General features: G+C 44.0%; 1 protein-coding gene across 4 annotated transcripts; it reads left to right on the top strand.

Annotated features, from left to right (window-relative positions):
• Positions 1 to 698: 698 nt before the first annotated feature.
• SNX8 (sorting nexin 8) lies at positions 699 to 21,542 on the top strand. 4 transcript variants are annotated; one of them, XM_068207084.1, is made up of 13 exons: positions 808 to 845; positions 1,854 to 1,927; positions 2,181 to 2,307; positions 8,539 to 8,729; positions 9,557 to 9,674; positions 11,995 to 12,116; positions 12,488 to 12,568; positions 13,499 to 13,659; positions 14,059 to 14,191; positions 15,292 to 15,360; positions 16,112 to 16,261; positions 16,652 to 16,801; positions 17,527 to 21,542. In XM_068207084.1, exons 3-13 carry the CDS (start codon positions 2,292 to 2,294, stop codon positions 17,638 to 17,640), a joined length of 1,305 nt encoding a protein of 434 aa, XP_068063185.1. In that variant the 5' UTR covers positions 808 to 845; positions 1,854 to 1,927; positions 2,181 to 2,291; the 3' UTR covers positions 17,641 to 21,542. The 4 variants fall into 4 exon arrangements, with proteins under 4 accessions (XP_068063183.1, XP_068063184.1, XP_068063185.1 ...); XM_068207085.1 differs by lacking the exon at positions 2,181 to 2,307 and adding an exon at positions 7,411 to 7,519 and having other exon boundaries at positions 817 to 845; XM_068207083.1 differs by lacking the exon at positions 2,181 to 2,307 and having other exon boundaries at positions 771 to 845.
• Positions 21,543 to 21,585: the final 43 nt, after the last annotated feature.

Genomic DNA, 21,585 nt, shown 5'->3' with positions numbered 1-21,585 from the left:
CTTGGAGTAATTCATCTGATGAGAGGGCACAGTCTCAAGTTGTGCCAGGGGAGGTTTAGGTTGGACATCGGGAGGGATTTCTTCACAGAAAGGGTGATCAGACACTGGAATGGGCTGTCCAGGGAGGTGGGGGAGTCAGGGATCCAGGAGGTCTTTCAGGATAGAGTGGATGTGGCACTCAGTGCCACGGTCTGGGTGACAAGGTGGTGCTCAGTCATAGGTTGGACTCGATGATTTCAGACTCTTTTCCAACCCAGTTGATTGTGAGATTGCGTGACTGGAAACCCAAAGCACAGCTTCAACAGTTATCTACTTTTCCTAGCGCACAAGAAAGCCTCCCTGAAGTTCACAACAACCCTCACTTCAGATTTCAAAAAATAAAGCAGTTATACTTCGGAATAATCCTGTATTAAGCCCATGAGCCGATCGCTTCTTACACGCTGTAAGGTACTTGAGAGATGCGTTACTAATCCCGAAGCGGTTCAGAGGCGCTCGCAGCGCTCCCGTCAGCGGCGGGGACGGCTCGCTGCCCGTGCCGGAGCCGGTCCGAGCGCGCCGCACGCTGCGGGCAGCCCCAGAGCCGGGGGCGCTGCCCGAGCGGGGCCGCGGCGGCGCGGCGCTGGAATTTGACACGTCCCCGCGGAGCCGGGCCCGGGCGGAGCCGCCGCGCCGCGGGCACCGCGCCCCCCGCGCCCCTCGCCCCCGGCCCCGCGGGAGGCGGCTCTGCCCGCCCGCCCCGCCCGCGCTGACAGGCGGGCGCTGCGGAGGAAGGGGAGGGCGGCCGCCCCGGCCTCACATGACCGCGGCCGCGATGGACGGAGAGCCGCCCGCGGGCACGGCCGCAGGTACGGGGGGATGCGGGTTGGGGGGCCGCGCCCCGCCGTGCGCTGCCCGCCCGGGAGCGGACGGGGCTCCGCGCCGCGGTCGGGGCCGCGCTCGCCGCCAAAACCTGCGGGGAAGCGCCGCCGCCTTCCCCTCTTCCCCCCGGGGCAGCGGGACCCCGCTGGCCCCGGCCCGCCCGGTGGCTGCCCACGGCCGAGCCGCAGCGGGGGCCGCGGGGGTCCCTCCCCGTGCCAAGGTGCGGGGGGAAGGAGCGGCAGCGCTGGCAGCCCGGGCCGCTGGGGTTACCTGCCCGGCGGGGCGGCGGGCGGTCGCCCCGGCGGCCGCCCCGGTGGCCGCAGGCGGTCAGCTCCCCGCAGCCCTTGTGCGGGGCTGGACGCGGGCACCGGGCGCGGTCCCGAAGTTGTCCCGTGGGGAGTCACGCGGCCGAGCGCTCCCTGCGTGCTGCACAGACTTTATTGACTTTATTCCGTGCCTGCTCCCCGCCCGCCCGGGGGGCTCCGCGCACGTTGGAGCCGGCGCGGACCCTCCCGCAGCGGGTCCGTGGCGGCGGCACGGGCGGTCCCTGTGCCTGCGCTCCGAGCCGCGCCGGCGGCACATCCAGCGGCGAAAGCACCGGCTCCTAGCGCTGGAGTTTGAGGAGCGTGCAGCTGGGTCTGGGATGAAGAAACTTGTAGGCAAATACTGCCAGTGCGTGTTGCGAAATGAGAGATGGAGGGAGCTACTGGGTGGATTGAGGGAATAACTCCTTTAGCAGTTAAACTGAAGGAAACTTTTAGCGGGTTCTCTAAAGTTCTCTTTGAAGTGGCTGAAGTTTTGTACCTGCTCTGTGTGTACTAGTTTTTTTTTTGGCTCAGTTTGGAATGAAAAATGAGTAGGTAAGCTTAATGCATGGAAAAATAGTTTGGTTGATCGTATTTAGGATCCACTGTGAGTTTGCTCTTGTTAGGCCTGTGATGCTTCCAATGCACATAATGCTTATAAATAAATTATTTTGGAATATTTCTGTCCAGGACTGATGTAACATATTGAACAGCAGCCTTTGTGGAAAAAATGTCCTACTGTACCAAAGAGAGAGCTTGCTCAGGTATGTCTGTTATGGATTTACCATCTGCTTCAGGAGCTTTATAGAGATAAAACAGTTGTCTCCAAATAGAGTATTCTTGCACTAATTAACTTCTGGTGGTGGTGCTTCTGTACCTTTCTGATCTACTCAGGCTTCTTTAGAAAACTTGGTTTTCTTTGGTAGAGAGTTTATGATGAACACTGAGAGAGGGTATATAATGATTTCAGCTAAAGAAAAAGAATGCTGTCAATGCAGCAATGTTTTTTATTTTTAGCATCATGATGCAGGTTCAGAGATCTTTGAAGTTTCACACCCGTATGTAATTGTTTTTGGAGACTAGCAGCTTGTCAGTGAGTGTTTTGGGAGGATTGAAATATCCAGAGTAATGAGAATCCTGATAGGTATCCTTGATGCCCCCCTATGAGAGCACTTACAAATGCTGTGTTTTTGATTTAGCAGTACTAAAAGTAGAAGTACTTTAATACAATCGAAGAGAAAACAAAAAAGGATAACGTCCAGCGTGTAGAAGTCAATTTTGCAGAGTGGCTTTTATTGACTTTTTTTTTTTCCTTTTGCTTTTACTTCCATGTGAGTCTGTTTTACAACAATTGCAGGGAGGTAATCCAGGTGTTGGCTGTGTAGGGAGTGAGGTGCCTCTTTTCGTTCTGATGGTAAACTTCTGACTGTGTGTTCAGCCCGTGGGAAGGCTGTACAGGTTACAGACAGTATAATTTACACGTGACCACTGATTTCCCCCACAGTCTTCAAGTTTTATGGGTTGATGCAGGTTGAGGGAGAAAAATTTATCAGTTCCAGACTGTGGAATTGGTGCAAAAGAAGGTGAGCTTTAATGATGGCTTTTCAACGGGATTTGGGATAAGAATGAGTTTGTTCTAACTATAAAATGTGTGAAAAAAATATTGGGAGGCTGTAGGGTCTGGAGTGGAAATGCCATTTTTAATGCTTAAATGCTAACATCCAGCATAATCAGGAGGGTGAGAAACATGTAAGGAAAATGAGAAGCAAAACAAAGAGAAACTCTCTCTTTTCATGGGATATTCTTGACCTCTATAAGGACAGTTGGTTGTGGAAACTTGCCAGTTTTGTAGTCAGGCTAAAATGTCCTTGTGAAAGTTTCCCGAAGAAGTTGTTTGGGTTATTGCTTGCTGGGTTACATTTTTGGGTGTGAATTTTTACACTTCCAACCTCTTTTGAAAAATGATAGCTTAGCAGTGATCCACTGAGCGCTGGGAACCAGCCCTAGTGAGCATTTGACTTTTTGTCCCTGTAATCTTAGGGCACATTCCTCGTTGGATTTTTCTCTGCTCTCGTTGGATTTTTCTCTGCTAATCCTGTTATTTCTTCAAAGTAGCTGCATCTCACTTTATTGTGTTGGCTGCAGCTGGGGTCTGTGGCTCATGGCTGACTTGTGAATGGAATGTGTCCCTTGTATCCCCAGACTTGGGAAATCAGATGAATCAGTTGATGATCTAACAGCACAGTTAAAAGAACAGGGCAAGGGGCTTAAGGTTAGTTCTTTACACACAGTAAATCTGTGTGACAAGTTGGTGTTGGGTTTTTTTTCTGCTGGAGTATGGAATTGTGGTAGTTTGAGAAGCAGCAAGAGGCCTAGAGCTGCAAGGGACTGCAGAAATTCAGGTGCTTTTAAAATATTACTAAATAAAGCTTGAATAGTCTCATCTATTTTTGAGTTGAGGCGTAATTTCTCTGTTTCATCTTTTGGAGCACCAAGTGCTGAATAACTATCTTAAACTTGGAAAAAAACCCTAACCAACCACCAAAAAAACCTTCCCATACCAAAACCAAACTATCTGCAACACCAAAATAAAAAAACCAAAGGGAAATAGAAAAACCTAACCAAAGAAAAACACCCCAGAAAACCCAGACTAACTAGAGCAGGGTACATACTTGGCATCTGTGTGGTGGTGTTTTGGGCTTTTTTAAGGAGAAAAACAAAATGTTGGAGCCTTTTTCCAGCATCTAATTTTATGATAGTGTGTGCTATTTTATCTTGTTTTGGCATTGGGTAGCTTGTATTTACATGGGAATTGTTGGGAAGGAGAAGGAAGGAGACTCTTAATTAGAGTGAAGCAAAATATGATAAATTTTCTTGTACCCAGTAAGAAATACAGACCTGCCTTCCATGTTGAACACACAGCTGTGCAGCACTCAGCTTTGTTAGACTGATTCTTTTGCTTTTCTCCTTCTGAGATAAGAATTGCATGGTTTTAAATTCTTCAAAACAACCCAAACAACTTGTGTGCAGTTGTCTCAAAAAAAAAAAAAAAGTAGAGCCTTTAATAGGAAAAAAAATTTTGTTTGCCTTTTGTTTTTTTTTTTTTTATGGGACTTCTGTTGTTCTTATTTTTTAGGGGGTTTCAAATTATGTAATATTTTTAAAAATGAGAACTAAGATGGGAATCTGTTTGAATTTGTAGTTGAAATCTGCACCAGCTTTCAGGGAAGCTGATGTGGACACTGGATTCTGGAATTATGGAGGAATGTTTTTGACACGATGAGGGGGAGAGGCATTTCCATAATTCCTGGAGCTTCTCATGAGAAGACAGAAAGGAAAGGGAAATGCTGATCAATGATATTTACCTTGCTGCTTTAATATTCCTGGCCCAGGAGTTGGTAGTGGAGCCCTCACTTTTTCCAGGGAGAAATCTGAGGTATCTGTGCACAAAACCAGTCAGTGTTCCTATTCCCTTGCATTTCCAGTGGGTTGGATCCCCTCTGCTCTGCACAGCTGTGGCCTGTGATGATGGAGGAGAGATCTGAGCTGCTTTTCCTGAAGGTTTTGCTTCCTCACAGGCTCCTTTCTCCTTCTAGTAAAAATACTACTAATATAATAAGCAATTCTGTGGCACCATCTACTTAAGTATGTCTGATAAATGTATCTGATTATCACCTGGTGTAATGAGGAGTTGGTAGCATCAGTCATCTGTAAAATGGAGATAAGGCCTCCAAATTTCATTGGCAGAGCTTAAACAGGGAAGGGAGATCAATGTTGTGATTTACCACCTCTGCTTCCAGCCCTGGCATTGCTCTACTGGATGTGCTTACTCACATGTGAAAACTCTGTGCAGCTATCCAGGTACTTGGAATTTTGCTCTGGCTTTCATAAATGTGTGATTTTGGAAATTTGGATGAAGGAAACTGGTAATTCCATGGAGGGCAAATTGCTGCCCGGTTACATCAGTGGAGTAATGACTGTTGAGCACTAACTAAAGCACGAAACACTAACTAAAGCATGAAGTAGAGAAATTTTCTATGGCAGTTTTTCACTGGGTAAGTTTCTCAACTCCCTTCAGTCCAAAGGCTATCTGACTTGTTATAAAAAAAAAAAAGTATTATGCAGTATTTTCATAGCTGTTTTCTTTTAAAATCAAACAAAAACTAGGCCATGCTTTGAATGCTTCTTCGAACTTTTAGTTCATGTCATCTTGTTATCTTCTCGTTTGCATATATATGTTTGTATGTATTATTTTTAACTTTTTTATCTGCTTGTTTTCAATTGTATCAGGCCACTTCCTGATACCTTATTGACAACAGATGAGAAACTGCTGTAGCAAAAGCCTAGCTGGTAGGAAAAAGCTGATTTTTATTTTGTCTGCTTCCCAGTGTTCCACAGGACTATTCCATACCTCATTTCTGTATCCACTTGCTGCTCTCTCTATATAAACTTTGCTAGATAATGATCTGCTGAAGCCAAAGGGAACATTTTCAAAATTAGCTGTTCTCCAGCAGAGAGTGCGTGATGGGAAGCATTAAGTGTCCTGTTACAATGCATGTAAATCCTTTTACTGGCTGAACACAGGAGCTCATACCAATGAGTTCCCACTATTATCCACCATTCCTGGCCAGGGCTCTTGAGGCTGTTCCCAAATAGGCTCTTTAGTAAGTAGAATGAAAAATGGGCTGAAGAATAGCTCCAGTATATATTGCTCTGTAGGGTTAGTGTTAATGCCATGATAAGCATTTCCTAAAGCAGGTTAACAGGTGTTCCCAAGTAATTTTATTGTGTTCTCAGACCTGTGTTTGTTGGTGTAGATTCACTCTGTCTTGTTGATACCAGACATGCTGAGGTTATTAATTAAACAGTAATTATTCAAACTTGTTTGCATGGTTGTCTGGTTTGTGTGATTTCACACATTTAGACAAGGTTGAGATGTAAAGAAGCGACAGAATATTTCAGGGAGAGCCAAGAGTGTGAACTGCTGATAAAGAGAAGACACGTCCTATAGGTAGGTGATTTTTAGAAAGCAAATTTAGAGAATAATTTGATAAAACTGGGGAAAAATTACCAAGAAAAGGGCAACATGGCTGAATTGACAAAGGACTGTGGAGTTTTGCCTGGTGAGGCAACACTCTGTAGATGTCTTACTGGGTAATGGGGTTCAGACCTGTACTGAACTTCAGAGTCCACAGCATCAGTTTGGTTCTGGGGCTTAAAGATGAAACAGTGAGGGTTTCATGGTTCACCCTATACTTGTTTTCTCCTCGTACCTGTCTCTTGCCTTTGGGGTTTCAGGAGTTAACCAGACAATGCTGAGCCCAGTTCAAGGACTGGTTTGTGCTGTTGGTTGTCCAGCAGAAAGATGGGAAGCAGAGGCAGTGACTCAGTAGGCAGGAGGAGATGTTGTGTTAGTACAGATTGGCACTGCTTGGGGAATTAATTGGGGTGCATTTTGAGTACCCCCCTTTAGGGGAGGCCTCTGCAACATCAGCCAGTGGCTGAGTATCACAGAAGGCTCCGGAATTCTCTGGAGGGATGTGTGTGTGCGCACTGGAGGAGCAACATCTGCTGTTCTGTGTCTTGAGCAGTTAAACCCAAGAATTACCAGGGTGGACACCCAGAGAGCTGCTGTTCTGGAAATCCAGGATGCCTTGTGCTCTACAGACAGTATCAATTCATCCAGCAGTATCCCATATCAACACTGAACTATCTTGTATTGTTTTACTGCAGATTTCTGGCAGGTAGCTGGACATTTTTGGAGCTGCTACATAGGTGGGGTTAGCAGGTGATATGTCTATTAAAGCAGAGGTGTTAAGACTTGCTTCTCTGAGTCACATGAGCAGGAATCTGAAGCCTGATGAGGCATGTGGGATAAGGTCATTTGTCCTGGATTTGGTTTGGTTTCATTAAGTCATTTTATGGAACAAATAGCAAAGTGTCTGTTACGAAGTCTGAAGAATTAAAGATTGCTTGTTTTCCCTGTTTATCAGGGCCTAGGCACATGAAGGAGCAGGTGAGAAATCCTTATCAGGAGAAGGTCAGGGCTTTCAAGTAAAGGATACGACTTCTTATCTTCTTTGAGTTAATCTGTTACCCAGTTGACAACGTTTTGAACTATGTATCAAAGCTGAAAGAAATGCTTCTTGCTTCTGGAGTGTTACTGTGTTCTCAATATTGCAGATGTATTTAAGAACTCCTGCGCAATGGCAAGGAAGGGATAATGAATCCTACCTGGCTTTTCTAGGTGCCTTTCATCAGTGGATTTGACTTGCTTTATAAAAGAGCTTGTTCACAGTATGCCTCTTACAGAGAGGGAGCAACCCACCTGCTCCAGATTGGAGAGCAGAACTTGGGTACGGGGTGAAGAGAGTCCAGGGTTGTACCCTAATTTTTTACACTATTTCCTGTGGGTGGAATGGGTAGAAAAGAAAGGATGGCTTTGAAAAACAATGTAAGCTTAGTTTACAGTCACATAATAGATGTAGTTATGAAGTCAGGGTGAGATAACAGGCTGCAGTCAGGCACTTGATAAGAGAACACTGAGTCATCAGCTTTGCCCCTTCTTTGATGTCATTTGTCCTCTGGGGCCACATTCTTAAGACCCATCTTTTTGCACTTCTGCATTTGTCTCAGAATCAGTTACTGTCCAAAGCTGCCCGGTTATGATCAAATCCACTATCAAAAGCTGTTTGTTTTCTAGCTACAAGCAGTGGAAGAGAATAGGTAAGTTTTAAAGATTTTGCCACAGCTTGCTGTGATTGAGGAATTGTTGGGTTGGTAGCCCTTATTAGGAACCTTTTCCCTCTGCTTTGGAACTTAAGTATGTGGACATAGTAAACTATTGTAATTCATGCTCACTGTAGCACACTGTCATAGAGTTTAATAAAGTTATGTCAAATGAAGTGTCTCTTTCCTTTGTAATGATGTGCAAAATTAATGGATTAAATTTCTGCAGCGTGGTAAAATGACACATTTTTCTTTCCTTCCATGAGTTGTTCTAGGCAGGATCCAAAAGTGCTGAGCAAGGGTTTTGTTCGTTTTGGCAGATCCTGCTGTGGTGGGAGCTGGACAGACAGGAAATGCAGGCCTCTTAGCTGATTCACAGAACAAATTTGGCCTGTGATTCTTTGCTTAGTGGAGATGTCTCTCTGACTCGATATAATTGGTGGTGCTCCTGGGTGTTGTGAGCAGGGAGGTACCGGTGATGTGAACGTGTGAGAAGCAGCACAACCTCCCAGGGGAGTGGCCTGGCTGGGCTTCTGGCTGTGTTGCACCACTCCGGGAGCACCAAGCAAAGGAACGGAATATTTTCAGGCTACTTCTTTTACTATATCTTATCAGGTCTACTGTTTTTTCCCTCTTTGTCTTCTAGATTTGGCAAAGCCTCCAGCAAATGAACCAAGGGAAGCGGAACAGTTTCTAATGCAGACACCCCAGGGAAATCCACTGCTGCTTTCCCACACCCTCCAAGAGCTGTTGAGCAAGGATAGTGTGCAGGTGGAGCTCATACCTGAGAAGAAGGGCCTTTTTCTGAAACATGTGGAATATGAGGTTTCCAGCAAGGTAATGTGAACAAGCTTTGGGCTTGCTGAGAATGTATCCTCCTCAGAATGTCTGTGCAGTTTCTGGTGGCAAAATCCTGAGTGATTTAGCTGTGCTGGATGAAGCTGGTTTTAAGTAGACCAGTTGTGTGGGCTGACTTCTAATGCAGTAGCACTGGGCCTTCCTGACTTGGGCCTCTGCAGCATGGACCATCTGACTGAGCTGTGAAGGATGCTCTGCAAGTTCACTTGCTTGAAAACCCGAGCTCTGTACAAAAGCAGGTGTATGACAACGAAAATGGAACGTATTGTAAACGCAGGTGAACCCGGTGGGAGGAAATGCTGATGTGTGACTCCAGTTCAGAAGGCTGAATGATTTCTTTATTATAACTATACTATAATACATTAATGTACTATTTAAAGGAGATACTAAAACTACAAACTTACTTTTCTAACTACCAAATCTAACTCACAACTTGTGACCCTCTCTCTCGAGTCCAGCCACAGGTGGGTTGGATTGGCCATCAGGCTCAAACAATCCTCACCAGAATCCAATCAAGCAATCACCCCAGGTAAACAATTCTCCAAGCACATTCCACATCAGAAAAACAAGGAGCAGAAATAGAAATTGTTTTCTCTTTCTTTCCTCTGTGCTCTCTATGAAAAAATCCTGGGAAGGAAATGTGCTTACCACAGGAACGGTTTTGTAACAAATTGGCGTAGGTAGCTGGATATTTCAAATTTATTTGAGCTACTGAAGAAATTGTATTTACAGTGCAAAAAAAAAAAAATCGTGGAGGTGCTGCTGTCTAAGCTGTGCATTGATTTGTCCCCCCTTGTTAATTGCAGCGGTTCAAGTGCTCGGTGTACAGACGGTACAACGACTTTGTGGTGTTCCACGAGATGCTGCTGCAGAAGTTCCCGTACCGCATGGTGCCAGCACTGCCCCCAAAGCGGATGCTGGGAGGTAAACCTGCATCTGCATTTTGGCCTGCAGGGGTCTGCTTCACGGTGCAAGCGTGATACTGTTGAAAATCAATGTTTAGAAGATTGAAAGCCTTGGCTTCTGCTTGCCTCAGACAACAGTGTTGAGGTTATAATACACAATATTTGTGTGTATTACTTTGAGGTGTGAATTGATGCCATTGCTAGAAATTCCTATAGGTGAGGTATGAATGCAAAATTTCATTGGGGTTTCTTCCTGTGGAATTTCAGTTTCTAATGATTTTTCTTAATAAGATTTTAGGTGTAATTCTACACAAGAGCATGGCAGAGTTGCACGTATTGCTTCTTAGAAAAACAGGTTGTGATGATCATTGTTTAGTGGTGGACTTGGCAGTGTTAGTTCAACAGCTGGATTCAGTGATCTTAAAAGTTCTTTTCCAACCTAAGTGGAATCCATGTCAGTTCATTCAAATATACTTTAGCACTTAGACTAGAAACCAAGAAGTATCCCAAGAGAGAAAGCATATCCAAGCTCCTTCAGGAACATTTTTTTCATTAATCTCAAATATTGACACTGGTTTTAGGCATTTATTATTTCAAAAATTGTACAACTGTATAAAATCCTGACTTGTTTAATACTTTATCTTTGAAAGAACAAACCTTTTAGTGTCTCCTCCCCATGGTGCTAAGCTCAATGTGTTTCAAATAATTGATTTCAATTGAGGAATTCATGTATTGCTTTAGTAAAGCAGTATTAGTAAACAGTGAGCAGTGCAGGGTGTATATTGAACAGGAGCAAAGCAAAATTACACCCCTGAAAAACTTAAATGGTCATATATTCTTATGATGGGATGTGAATTGTGAAGACTTTTTTGTGGGGTTGTGAAACCCGTGTGTGAGTTTAACCTGATTCAGTGTTCTCAGCCAGAATTTCCACTTTATGCAACACATGTGAGAAAAGAGATCTTCCCTGATTAATCTCAGTGGACAGAAAGAAGCTCCCAGTACCTGTCACTTGTCAGGGAATGTTGCTTCCTTGCATTGCTGGTGTGTTGATATTTCCCTGCATTCACTGGTGTATTTCTTCCCACACATACCATAACTTCAGGACAAAAACTGATAGGATTAGTTCCCAAACTGTGCTAGGAGAGCAGTTCTAATACAGTGCAAAGCTGTGATAAGGCAGAGAGTGTTTGCCTTTAGTCCAGTGACTGCATGTAGAAGAACTGTGGAAGTGGGCTTACTGGAAACTGCGAACAGGAAAAAGGAAAGGAAACGGGTAGTTCTTGTTTCTGAGTAGATTAATGGACTGACAAATGGTGTTGCAGCACACAGGGTTTGATGGATGGGTGTAGATGTGTGACTCTTGGAGCCTCCAAGTCCCAGACCTGGGTGGACAAAGCTCTGTGCTTTGTCCTTGGTGTGCCCCTCTGCTGAGTTACACGGATCCCAGAGGGGATCTGTCAGATGGAGATGGATGACCTGCTCTGCTCGTTTGGAGGACAGCGACCATCTGAGGCAGATCCTGTGGGAAGTGTGTACACAAGTTCACAAATGTTCGTGTAGGTAAATTGTGAGCAAAGCAAAATCAAGATCTGCAACCCCAGTGGCAGAAAAATGAATTTGTGGGTGGTGCTGTACTGAGTCCTCACAGCCACAAAACTGATAGCTTAAAACTGTGGCAAAAGAGTTAAAATCCTTCATGATATGAGACTGTTGTCATGGATAAGAGCATTCCTTCAATTTATTTCTATGCGGCTTTCTTTTCCTTTAATCTTTGGATTTATTTTTTATTGTTCCTGAAGAACTCCAGGAACTTTGATTTACTTCCGTATTGCAGTTATTGCCAGATTGAAATTCTTCCTGTTTCAGCAAGAGGAACAGATTTTTTTTTTAGTTTGACAAGTAAAGACTCTGGATGGATGTACTGCAGATTGCTGTGCAAGTCTTCCAAAGTAGTTTTTGACATCTTGCATGAAAAGGATGGATGCTGATCTCAGGAGTCCCAAGACAGGCTGGGATATCCTCTGTGGAATTGATTCAGAGGAAGAATCTCTGTAGGCCCATATTTGAAAGTGGAGGTTTCAGGCCTTAGGCTTGCTTGGTTGTCCTTCCTCCGTGACCTACGCTGTGGAAATAACCACGTGTAGCTATGTATGCTGGATTTTGGTAAGAGGTAAAAAGAATGCTTGACAGAATATTTGTTCAGGTGGTCAGTCTGAAAGGTCTGGTTTTGGGAGCTGACAGACTCCATTCTTTGGTTTCTGTTGCAGTGCTTTCTTTTTTCTTTCTGAGATGTAATGTGAGGGACATTAATTGAAATTTCATGTTTCTTCCTGCAGCTGATCGCGAGTTCATAGAATCGAGGAGGAGAGCGCTGAAGCGATTTATAAACCTGGTGGCTCGGCATCCCCCTTTCTCAGAAGATGTGCTCTTGAAACTCTTCCTGTCCTTCAGTGGCTCAGTGAGTGTTTGTTAGCGATAGTCCTGAGCTTGCAAGTCTTGCTGTAACTGCCTCGCTGGGCACAGCGTTCAGAATTGCTCTTAACCTACATGGGTTTGCTCCCTGGGATGAAGAGAATTTTCTCTCAGTAGGTGTTTCCACAGTGGAAAGTGGAAGGTAATTTCACTCAATGCCAGCAGTGTAGTATTTTGAAAATTATAACTGTTCTTAGGGGAACAGAGATTATGCTTTTCCTTAAATGAAACCTATCCTGGGTAAAGCTGTATCTGCTGAGTTGTGCCTTGCTGCTGCAATATATCTGAGACCTGTGTGAACTACCGGTGGTTTTTTCATGGTTCCTTCATGCTCATTTGATTCTATATTTTCTCCAGGATGTACAGAATAAGCTAAGGGAATTGGTCCAGGGAGTAGGAGATGAATTTGTGACTTGCAGATTAGCTACCCAGGCCAAGGTACGTATAAGAATTTCTTGCAATATGTTATTCTGGTTCAATGTCCTTTTTCTCCAGGTGCTTCAGTTATGGCATTTGTGCAGTGATGGACACCTTAAGTAAGAGACAGTTGTTTCCAGAGTTTGAAGGACTTGTAATTTTATTGAAAAAATCAAATAAACTTTTGACTCTTAAGAGCGTGATATTTCTAGCTAAATTCTGGCTCATGAATATGATATAGATTAAACAAAGAATCCTGCTCAGAACATGTTTCTCTGTAATTACTCGTACTTGCATAACAAACAAATGCACAAATTGCACAATTTAAAAGGTAATGTCTAGATTGATGTCTTTCCCTTGTGCTCATGCCCTCATTCTGTCTGTTGTTCTCTCCCTGTGGGAGAGCAATTTGGACTGTTACGGAAAAGCTAGTTATAAGTTCTCCATATATCTGTTTATCCCAGTGATTAATGCTATGACAAGTTTTAAGTACACATCCACTGTGTTCCTTGAGCAATTTCAAAGCAAGTTGTTGTTCAGGTTCCTGCAATACTTGCAGAAGGTTTTGCAACTGGAGCTTAATTCAGGCTTTTACCAGTGATAAACTAGTCAAAAAAAAAGCTGAACTTTCAGTTTGTGGTTGACTTTACTGGGCTGGGAGTTACCAGTAGGATCAGATCAGAACTTGTGAACTTGAAACCTCACAAACCTTCTTTTAACTACCTAGAAGAATTGCAGATTTTGCCAACTCTGTCTGTGCTGGGTATTTGAACCTCTTTCTGCCTCTGAAAATTAGGGCTGTTTGTGTGACATGTGACTTGGAAACCTGAGTGGGAAACTGATCTCTGCAGAGCTGTTAGAGCAGAGTGAGCAGAGGAGGGAAGCCTGTCCCTCTGCAGACTGTGGTGTGCCTCTGATTTGTCCATCAGTAATCCCTCTGTACTCCTTCAGGACTTCCTCCCAGCTGACATTCAGGCCCAGTTTGCTGCCAGCAGGGAGCTGATCAGAAATATTTATAACAGCTTTTATAAGCTCCGGGACCGTGCGGAGAGAATCGCTTCCCGAGCCATCGATAACGCCTCCGACCTCCTCATATTTGGGAAGGAGCTAAGGTAGGTTTGGAGGAACAGGGTTTGCTGATTTCTATTCTTGGTTTAGAACTCAAAACTCTTGTAGAGTTTACCTGCAAATGATCTTGTAAAAATGGGTGTTTCAGTGCATGCCGTAGGACATAATAAATTTTCCTTCTATAAAAGACGGAAGTACACACTTTTCACTAAGGCTGCATTCTGTAGAGTGAGGAATGAAAACAGAAATACCTTCATATTCAGGTACTTGTGTTATTGTCTCTCTCCTCAGTATGTACACAGTTAACTCTGCATTTGTGATAGGACAGTAGTAGCTCAGCACTGTGAGCTATTTAGACAGATTTGAAACTGCTGTCTGCAAATAATTTTATCTACTCAGTGGAATTTGTCTCCTAGATGTGACCGTTGCTTTTCTCCTTCCAGTGCTTTGGGCTCAGACACTACTCCACTTCCTTCCTGGGCTGCTTTGAATAACAACACATGGGGGACTCTGAAACAAGCCTTGAAGGGTCTGTCTGTTGAATTTGCACTTCTGGCAGATAAGGCTGTGCAGCAGGTGAGTCCTTTACTTTTGTCCTTTTTTTTTTTTTTTTTTTTTTTCCTTTTTTTAACTTGAATGAGGCACACTGCTGACCTAAATTTCATCTTGAATCATGAGCTCTGTGGACATAAGCCCTTTAAGAGTTAAGAGGGAGATTGCAGTCCAAACTCGCATCCTCAACCAACAGCCTGCTTGTTCAAGCTTGTGTGAAATACCTGGACTGTGTTTAAATGGGGAAAAAATGTAACAGGCAATGGAAAGGAAGGAAAAACCTGCTTTCTTTCTTACTTTTAAATGGTTACTGCACACATTAAGTTGACTACTAGGGTGAGCTGTCCAAAAGTGCCGTGTTCCATTTTATTAATCTGCTACAGAGAACCTAGAATAACTTACTTCTGAATGAAATTTTCACATTCTTGTAATTAAACATTACATGAGAATCACTCAGACAGAAGCATCACATTCTGGTCTAAGTGTACAGTATGGTAATGACTGTCAGAATGATGTGAGAACATGACAGTCTGGGAAGGAAAAGTAATAGTTTTGTCTTCAGTGCTCTTCATCTCATTGTGTTAAAACAGTCACTGTGCTTTTGTAGATCAGTCAGGCCAGGTCTCTTTCTCTAGAGTTTATGCTTCAGAGAGCTCTATTGATACAGGAAGAAAAGAGTATTCTAGAAAAAAAAAATTGGTAGTGAGATTTGTCTTGGTGTCTCATATCTGCCTTCTGATGCATGAACTATTACGGGGAACATGCAGGTATTCAGAGTTTTAATGGATTAGTTATCTTGTAGGAAGGGAAGATGAAAGATTGGAGGAATCTGCAAGAGCAAGGAATTCCAGGCAGAGTGCGCTGAAAGGACTGACATGCGGGCCTGTGAAACCAACTCCTCTTGTTCTAATGATCAGTCAGTTGGAAAAGCTGTTCCTGCCTCAGTCAGGTCTTTGTTCTGCACACTGAAGACTAAACACTCCAGTGCCATTGGAGAGATTTTTGATGCAGTTGTGTAAGCGCTGATGTGCCCTGGAGAGAGCAGTGAGAGCCTGTGTGGTGGGGGGGGGTGAAGGGCTGTGATGCCAGGCTTACGTAAAATGTACTTTTTCCTTGTTTTCTAGGGTAAACAGGAAGAGAATGATGTGGTGGAGAAGTTGAACCTTTTCCTGGATTTACTCCAGTCCTATAAAGTGAGCTCTGCTGTTCTGCCAACAAGAAAGTTGTTTAGAGCAAGTTTGTGCTCTTTAGAGGGTGTAACGCCAACTGGATGGAAAACTGTCTGTGAGGCCAGTTCAGAGGCAAACTGGGCATCTGGCAGAGGGAAGGGAGTGGCTGTTGGCCATAAGGAGCTCTGTAGCCTTCCTGATAGCTCATCTGATGATAACTTGGCAAAGAGCAAACTCTGCAAAGAATTTAAAAATATGACTGGTTAAACTGTATGGATCAGCTAACTTTGTTTTTAGATTTGGCTGCTTTTGAGTCAAAGCAGCGAACTAGATTGCTACTGATTTGCTCATGGAGACATGAGTTCAGTTATGAATGGAAGGATTTTGTTAATACTAATCTTCTGGTCAGCTGTATGAGGCAGCCTCTCTGACATTCCCAGGCCAGGACTGAATTAGAAGGACTTGAGCCAGCACTTTAATTAATTGCCAGCACTTAATACTGAGAAGGTCAGAAAAGATAAGAGTCCTGATAAGAGCCAAAATGTTGGCAGAAGTGATATTCCAGGTTGCCTCTTAAGCTCACTGGTCTGGGTTCAAGCAGTTTTGTTTCTTAAATTCTTAGTTACTGGCATTTTTTGACCCTCTTGAAAACAAAGGATCAAAAATCTGCAGTGTAGAAATGACACACAGTGTGACCACACGTGTGTGTTCCTGAGGTACTTGGCTGTGTGTTTGCTGACTCCTGGCTCCACTGCTGTTTTCTTTTCCCATAAAGGACCTGTGTGAAAGGCACGAGAAGGGGGTATTGCACAAGCACCAGCGAGCGTTGCACAAGTACAGCATGATGAAGAAGCAGATGATGAGTGCCACTGTGCAGAACAAAGAGCCAGAATCTGTGGAGCAACTGGAGTCTCGGATTGTGGAGGTAGGGCAGGCACCCGAGAGCAAAAGGTGGGACTGGGCTCTGTAATGGTGCTGCTCTGGAACTCAGTCACATTTGCAGGAAGCTTTTGGACTGAAAGGGTAGCCTGTACTTTGGGAAATCTGTGCTCCCCACTGTGCCACGTGGAAAACGTGTTGGTTTTCCTCAACACTTGTTACTGGCTCTCAGGCAGCATGTCGTTTGCAGAAGCTGTGGGAAGCAGCAGTCTGCATGATGGGAAGGGCAATTCCTGTTGTATCAAACGGGTCCAGGAACTGCCTTTTTTAGGTTTTTGGTGTGTGTTTGAATTGCTGGTATGGGGAGGAATGCTGTTTTCTCCTGTTTCTTCTTTCTCCCACCCTCTTCCTGGTCACAGAGTTCCTCTTCTTTCAGCAAGAAAACGCGATCATAACCATGGAGCTGCGGAATTACTTCTCCCTGTACTGCCTGCATCAGGAGACACAGCTCATCCACATCTACCTGCCTCTCACATCTCACATTTTGGGGGCTTTTGTCAACTCCCAGATTCAGGGTCACAAAGAGGTGAGTTCTAGACTGTGTCCTTTTTCTCAAAATATGAATGAGAATTTGAATGGATTTGTTTTTACCCATTGGCCTTCATCCTTTAATCATCTGTGCAGTTGGGCTCTCTCATAATTTAGGAAGTTACCTGAGGTTTTTCCAGTTTGGGGTCAGGATCAGGGTTGGCCTCTAACCCCTTTAAAAGATGGTATCTTCTTGCAGCAAGTTTTTTTTCTTCTTTTCTTCTCTCATCTGTAGCTGGCCCTACCCTGTGAGTAATTGGAAAAGACCCAACCATTAAATCTCTAGTCTTTATTGAATGATGCGTCTCTGCTAGATTAATCTGGTTTTTGGTTGAGCTACACAAATATTATATGACAAGAAAACTTTCCAGATTTTGCTCTATAACTTAGAAACTCTTTTTTGTTAAACCCCAAATATGGCCTTTAATATTCCCCATATACAGACTTTCTTGCTTTGGTTATATTAGAAAAGTCTCTTCTCCTTCACTTCCCTTCCATCCCTTCAGTGAAGGAATTTGATGAAGGGAAATCTCCCTTCCGTACAGGCTCAGGAAAAAGTTCATGGTCTGACAGGAACATTCTGGGTCCACTAAACTTCCTGAAAATACTTCAGCAAATTTGTGTTGTGCTTCTGAATGCCCGAGACTGCTGCTAAAATTCTGTGTGCTGAGATTGTTACCTGCTGTGTGGTCATGTCTGCTTTCTCTCCTTCTCCACTCACAGATGAGTAAAGTTTGGAATGAATTGAAGCCGAAGTTGAGCTGCCTTTTCGTGGGATCCAGCAGTATGCCAACCCCACCACTGTCACCTCCAGAGGGAAACTTCTTTTCCAATTAATGTTCCAAGCATCCCACATGGAGCAAGAAGGGCAATTAATGAAGGGGTGGGAGCTCTACCTCCAATGAATCCTCCAAAACAGCTTTTTTTTTTTTTTTTTTTTTTTTTTTTTTTTTTTTTTTTTTTTTATTGCTGCTTTGAGCTGCTCTCTGATTTAGACAGACTGGATGTGGGGCAGAACATATGGATATAGAGACAATTTTGTAATTTTGCAATGCCCTGGGGCAGAGCTGATATTCATTATCCTGCAGACACTCCTCATGGGGTTGGGATATGGCCCGGCACAGCGAGTGCTGCAGTGTTTGTTGTTGCTGAGGCCTCTGCATCTTGTACTAACAGTCCTCCAATCGTGTTTATCTGCAGCTCTGCTGACACATCTCTGCACGTCTCTGAAGTGCTGAGATGAACAGGATAGCTGAAGCACTTGCTTGTAGTGGAGATAAATTGCTTTTTATGCCTTGGAGGTCCTGTGTTAGGGATGTGTGTGCATAAGGAAAGCTGAAAGCCATCCCCCATCCCATTGCAGGTGTTTGGATTTGATTTCTTACTGCTAGATCTTAGCACAAAATGAATGAAGTGGTTGGATTTTGTAACCCAGCTGGGCAGGGGTCCGTGCTGCTCTGTGACAGGGATTTTCCTGGTGGTGCTGGATGGACTGTATTGTCAGTGTGTTTCCCTTCACGGCTGAAGGGCAGCCTGGGGACTTGCTCATGTTTTTCAGTCTGGGGCCAAAGACAGCTGGGTTCAGGAACTCAGAGGAGTTTGCCTGGCACAAATGAGAAAATAATTGACTAAAACATTCCTTAATTGTAAACCACTTGTACTACAGGAGTGGAACAGCTACAAGGTAGCTTGTTTATTTCTTCTGGAGGTTCTGACCTCCATCTGGTGAGTAGCTGTTCAGATCTGTTGGAGAGCTGCTGACCTGAAGGCTGTTGTTTTCTTTGGTGTAATATCAGAAGTATCCTGTTGCACCAGCAGGCTGGAAGACAGTGCTGATAAAGTTCATTAGCAAAAATTCAGTATTATCAGGATGTTACTGTCATTCTTCTTGGCTGTGGGTAGCATTGCAGTATGTTTGTTTGTGAAGGAGAGTAGACAATTCAGTGAAGTACTCATCTCTAAAAACACCACAGCCCTTGGTAATGGGGTTTTCAGAATGGTTTGTGGTTGTGATAAAGGGACTAAACATTCTCCACTTTGCATCTCCAGTGGCTTTGCCTTGGAGGCAAAGGGGGAGAACGTGCGTGTCGTGTTACCTCAGGGGAAATGGTGCACATCCTCCAGAGAAACTGATAATCAAACTGCAAACGTCTGCAGCAAAACTGTGTGAACAGGACTCCCTGAACCTGACTTCTCTGGGGCCAAAATAGCTTTCAAAGGGGAATTTGTGACTTGGCTTCTTAGTATTTTCCTCGAATGGGTAAAACAGGAAGCACATTAACAAGGATGAGTGCTTGCTGTTAAATTGGAACCATTACAGTATTTTCCCACTGGGGAACTTCCCCATTATCAGGAAGTCTTTTAATCCTCCAATCACAAAAGCTTTTTTGTTTTGATTTCTTTTTTTTAATTTACAAATTTCAGTGCAACATGAAATACTTCCTAGCCCAGGTGGAAATTCTGGATTAGTTTCTTCAGCTAGGAGCAAGATAAGTTATTTGCCTGGTTTCAGGAGACTGAATAACCATTACTCACTCTTCTCAAAGTGGAGTAAATACATTGCTATGGGTGAATTCCTTGATTGCTGGGCCTTAAGAAGTATGTAGCCAACCTTGCACAGAATGCATTAAGAGCTTTTTCCAACAATTCAAATGTTAACTCACTTTCCTCCTGCACATGGGCCTTGTCCAGCAAGACAAATGAACTGCAAATGGCTGTGACAGATTTGATTCTCTCCTGGAGATTTCCTAAGCGATGCAGAAGAAATTCTGCTCACAAGCTGGAGCAAACTGTCAGGGGAGGGAAATGTTTCTACAGTCCAGTTACAGAGAAGATATCATCTCAGGCATAGTACAACAGGTTTTTCTGCTTGACCTTGTCTTGATTAGAAAGATGGTTTGTGGTTCAAGTGCGGAAAGTGTGTTACCAGACTTTTCCATGCTCTGTACTCCCGGCATTATCAGAAGGTGCTGGCTGGTTATGGCTGGCTTAGTCTCAGCACCCATCCTCCCTCACTTGTTTGCCTGATGTGATGAAGAGTGAAATTTGAGAAAATACTGTATGTTTGGGGGCAAGATCTGATCATTTATGATGGGTCTCATAAGTTACTTGTTTGATTGGGCAGTGTTCTGTAGGAGTGCTTGCAAAGGACTAGCCTGAATGGAACTTTGCACTGCTCGATTTTAGAAAAACATTACAATTTTGAAGTTGATTTAAAATCAAAAAAAACAACTCCCCAAAAAAGCAAACATCAAAATTATATTAGGGTTTTAGGCTGACTCCTCTTTCCTGTTTGCCTTCAAGCACAAATTGTACAGTCCTAGTGCAGAGACTATAACAATGATACACACACCACAGGACCTATAAAGAAGCTGAAATTACCTTGTTTTGAGAAACACCCCATTCCTCCATTGTCAGCTCTCGTGTCTTTAAGGAGAGTTTTGGGGGTGGGCGTCTCTTGTTTTGGTTTTACTCTGTACACCAGGTATTTGAGAACTGAGGCCCAGTATTCTCCAAGCTGATCCAGCTGCTGGCACTTTCAGAGTTTATTTCATACTGGACTGTTAAGCTTCTGTCTCATTCCTAAACACATGCAGACACTATTTCATACAACCCTTATTTTGCAAACCTTTCTTCTGGGAGACTGGTCAGTGTGCAAATAGCACTGTTTATTTACCTCAGTGTGTGAGGGATTTCCTTACTGTCTTTGTTATGTTCAGTTTATGGATCTGTCAGACTTGGAGGGCAGCATCAAGCACAGCTTCCTTCCTCCAGAGGGAAGCAGCAGGGACTCCATCAAGCTGACTTCAGCTGTCTGTCTGTCCTAGCCAATGTGGGGAAAACAGTTGCAGTTACCTCCATGCTCTTGCCTTCTGCAGTAAACACTAACCAAGCCAGACTAATTGAGGAGTGTGTGCTGCCTGAGACCTGATGCTCCTGCAAGATGCAGTGCCAAAGTGTTACAGTGCTTTTGTGAATGGAAGCTTTTCTGTGTGTGCTTGAGGTTAGAGGACTCTGTGTTCAAAGGAGTGATGGTAGAAAAGCCTTCAGTGTCTGTCGGAGCAGTCCTGGAGGTACCAGGGTAGTAAACACCTGAGACCCTGAAAGGCTGCCTGAAAATTGTTTTCTGAAAAGGGCTCTGTTTTGTCACTCTTGAGGGCTTCTCCACTTCCAGCTGTGAAGTGGGCATATACAGGCTTTTTGTCAGTATTGTGTTGAAAGGCTCAAGACTCTATTTACAATACCTTAAATCTTGGATCCTTCTTTCCCTGTCCTTCCATCTTCCTGGCAAGTTGCTCTTCCTAAGTTGTAACATGTTCAACGGTGCCTTGCTACATTCCAGTGCTTTTAATTCTCCTTTAACCATGCAAGGGTGTAATTCCCGGAATTTGTAACAGGCTAATTTACACTCTTCAGTTTGTGCTGTTTACTAAAAGACAAAGATCACCAGCTGAGGACAGAACTTATTTAAACCATGTCAGTCTCATGGCAGCAGAAGCGATAACATCCCAGCTCTTTGACATGAGCTAAAAATCAGGGTTGGGGAAAGCACCTTCCTGGAAGGCCTCACCTGACTGCAGATGGGCTAACAGAGAAGTGCAGGCTTGAGCCATGCTTGTTCTTTTCCTACCCAAACTCCTGGAGGAACAAAAAGTAATTCTGCGTGATTATCACATGCTGTCTCTCATGCAGGAATTTACAGTTTCCATCAGGAAATAAACCAAGGTGTTTAACAGGTATTGGCTGCCAGTCATGCCCTTCTCTACCATGCAGTAAGGTCTA

This window comes from Anomalospiza imberbis, chromosome 16 (genome assembly GCF_031753505.1).
Source record: "Anomalospiza imberbis isolate Cuckoo-Finch-1a 21T00152 chromosome 16, ASM3175350v1, whole genome shotgun sequence".
Taxonomy (NCBI): domain Eukaryota; kingdom Metazoa; phylum Chordata; class Aves; order Passeriformes; family Viduidae; genus Anomalospiza; species Anomalospiza imberbis.
This window is presented reverse-complemented; position numbering and strand designations above follow the sequence as displayed.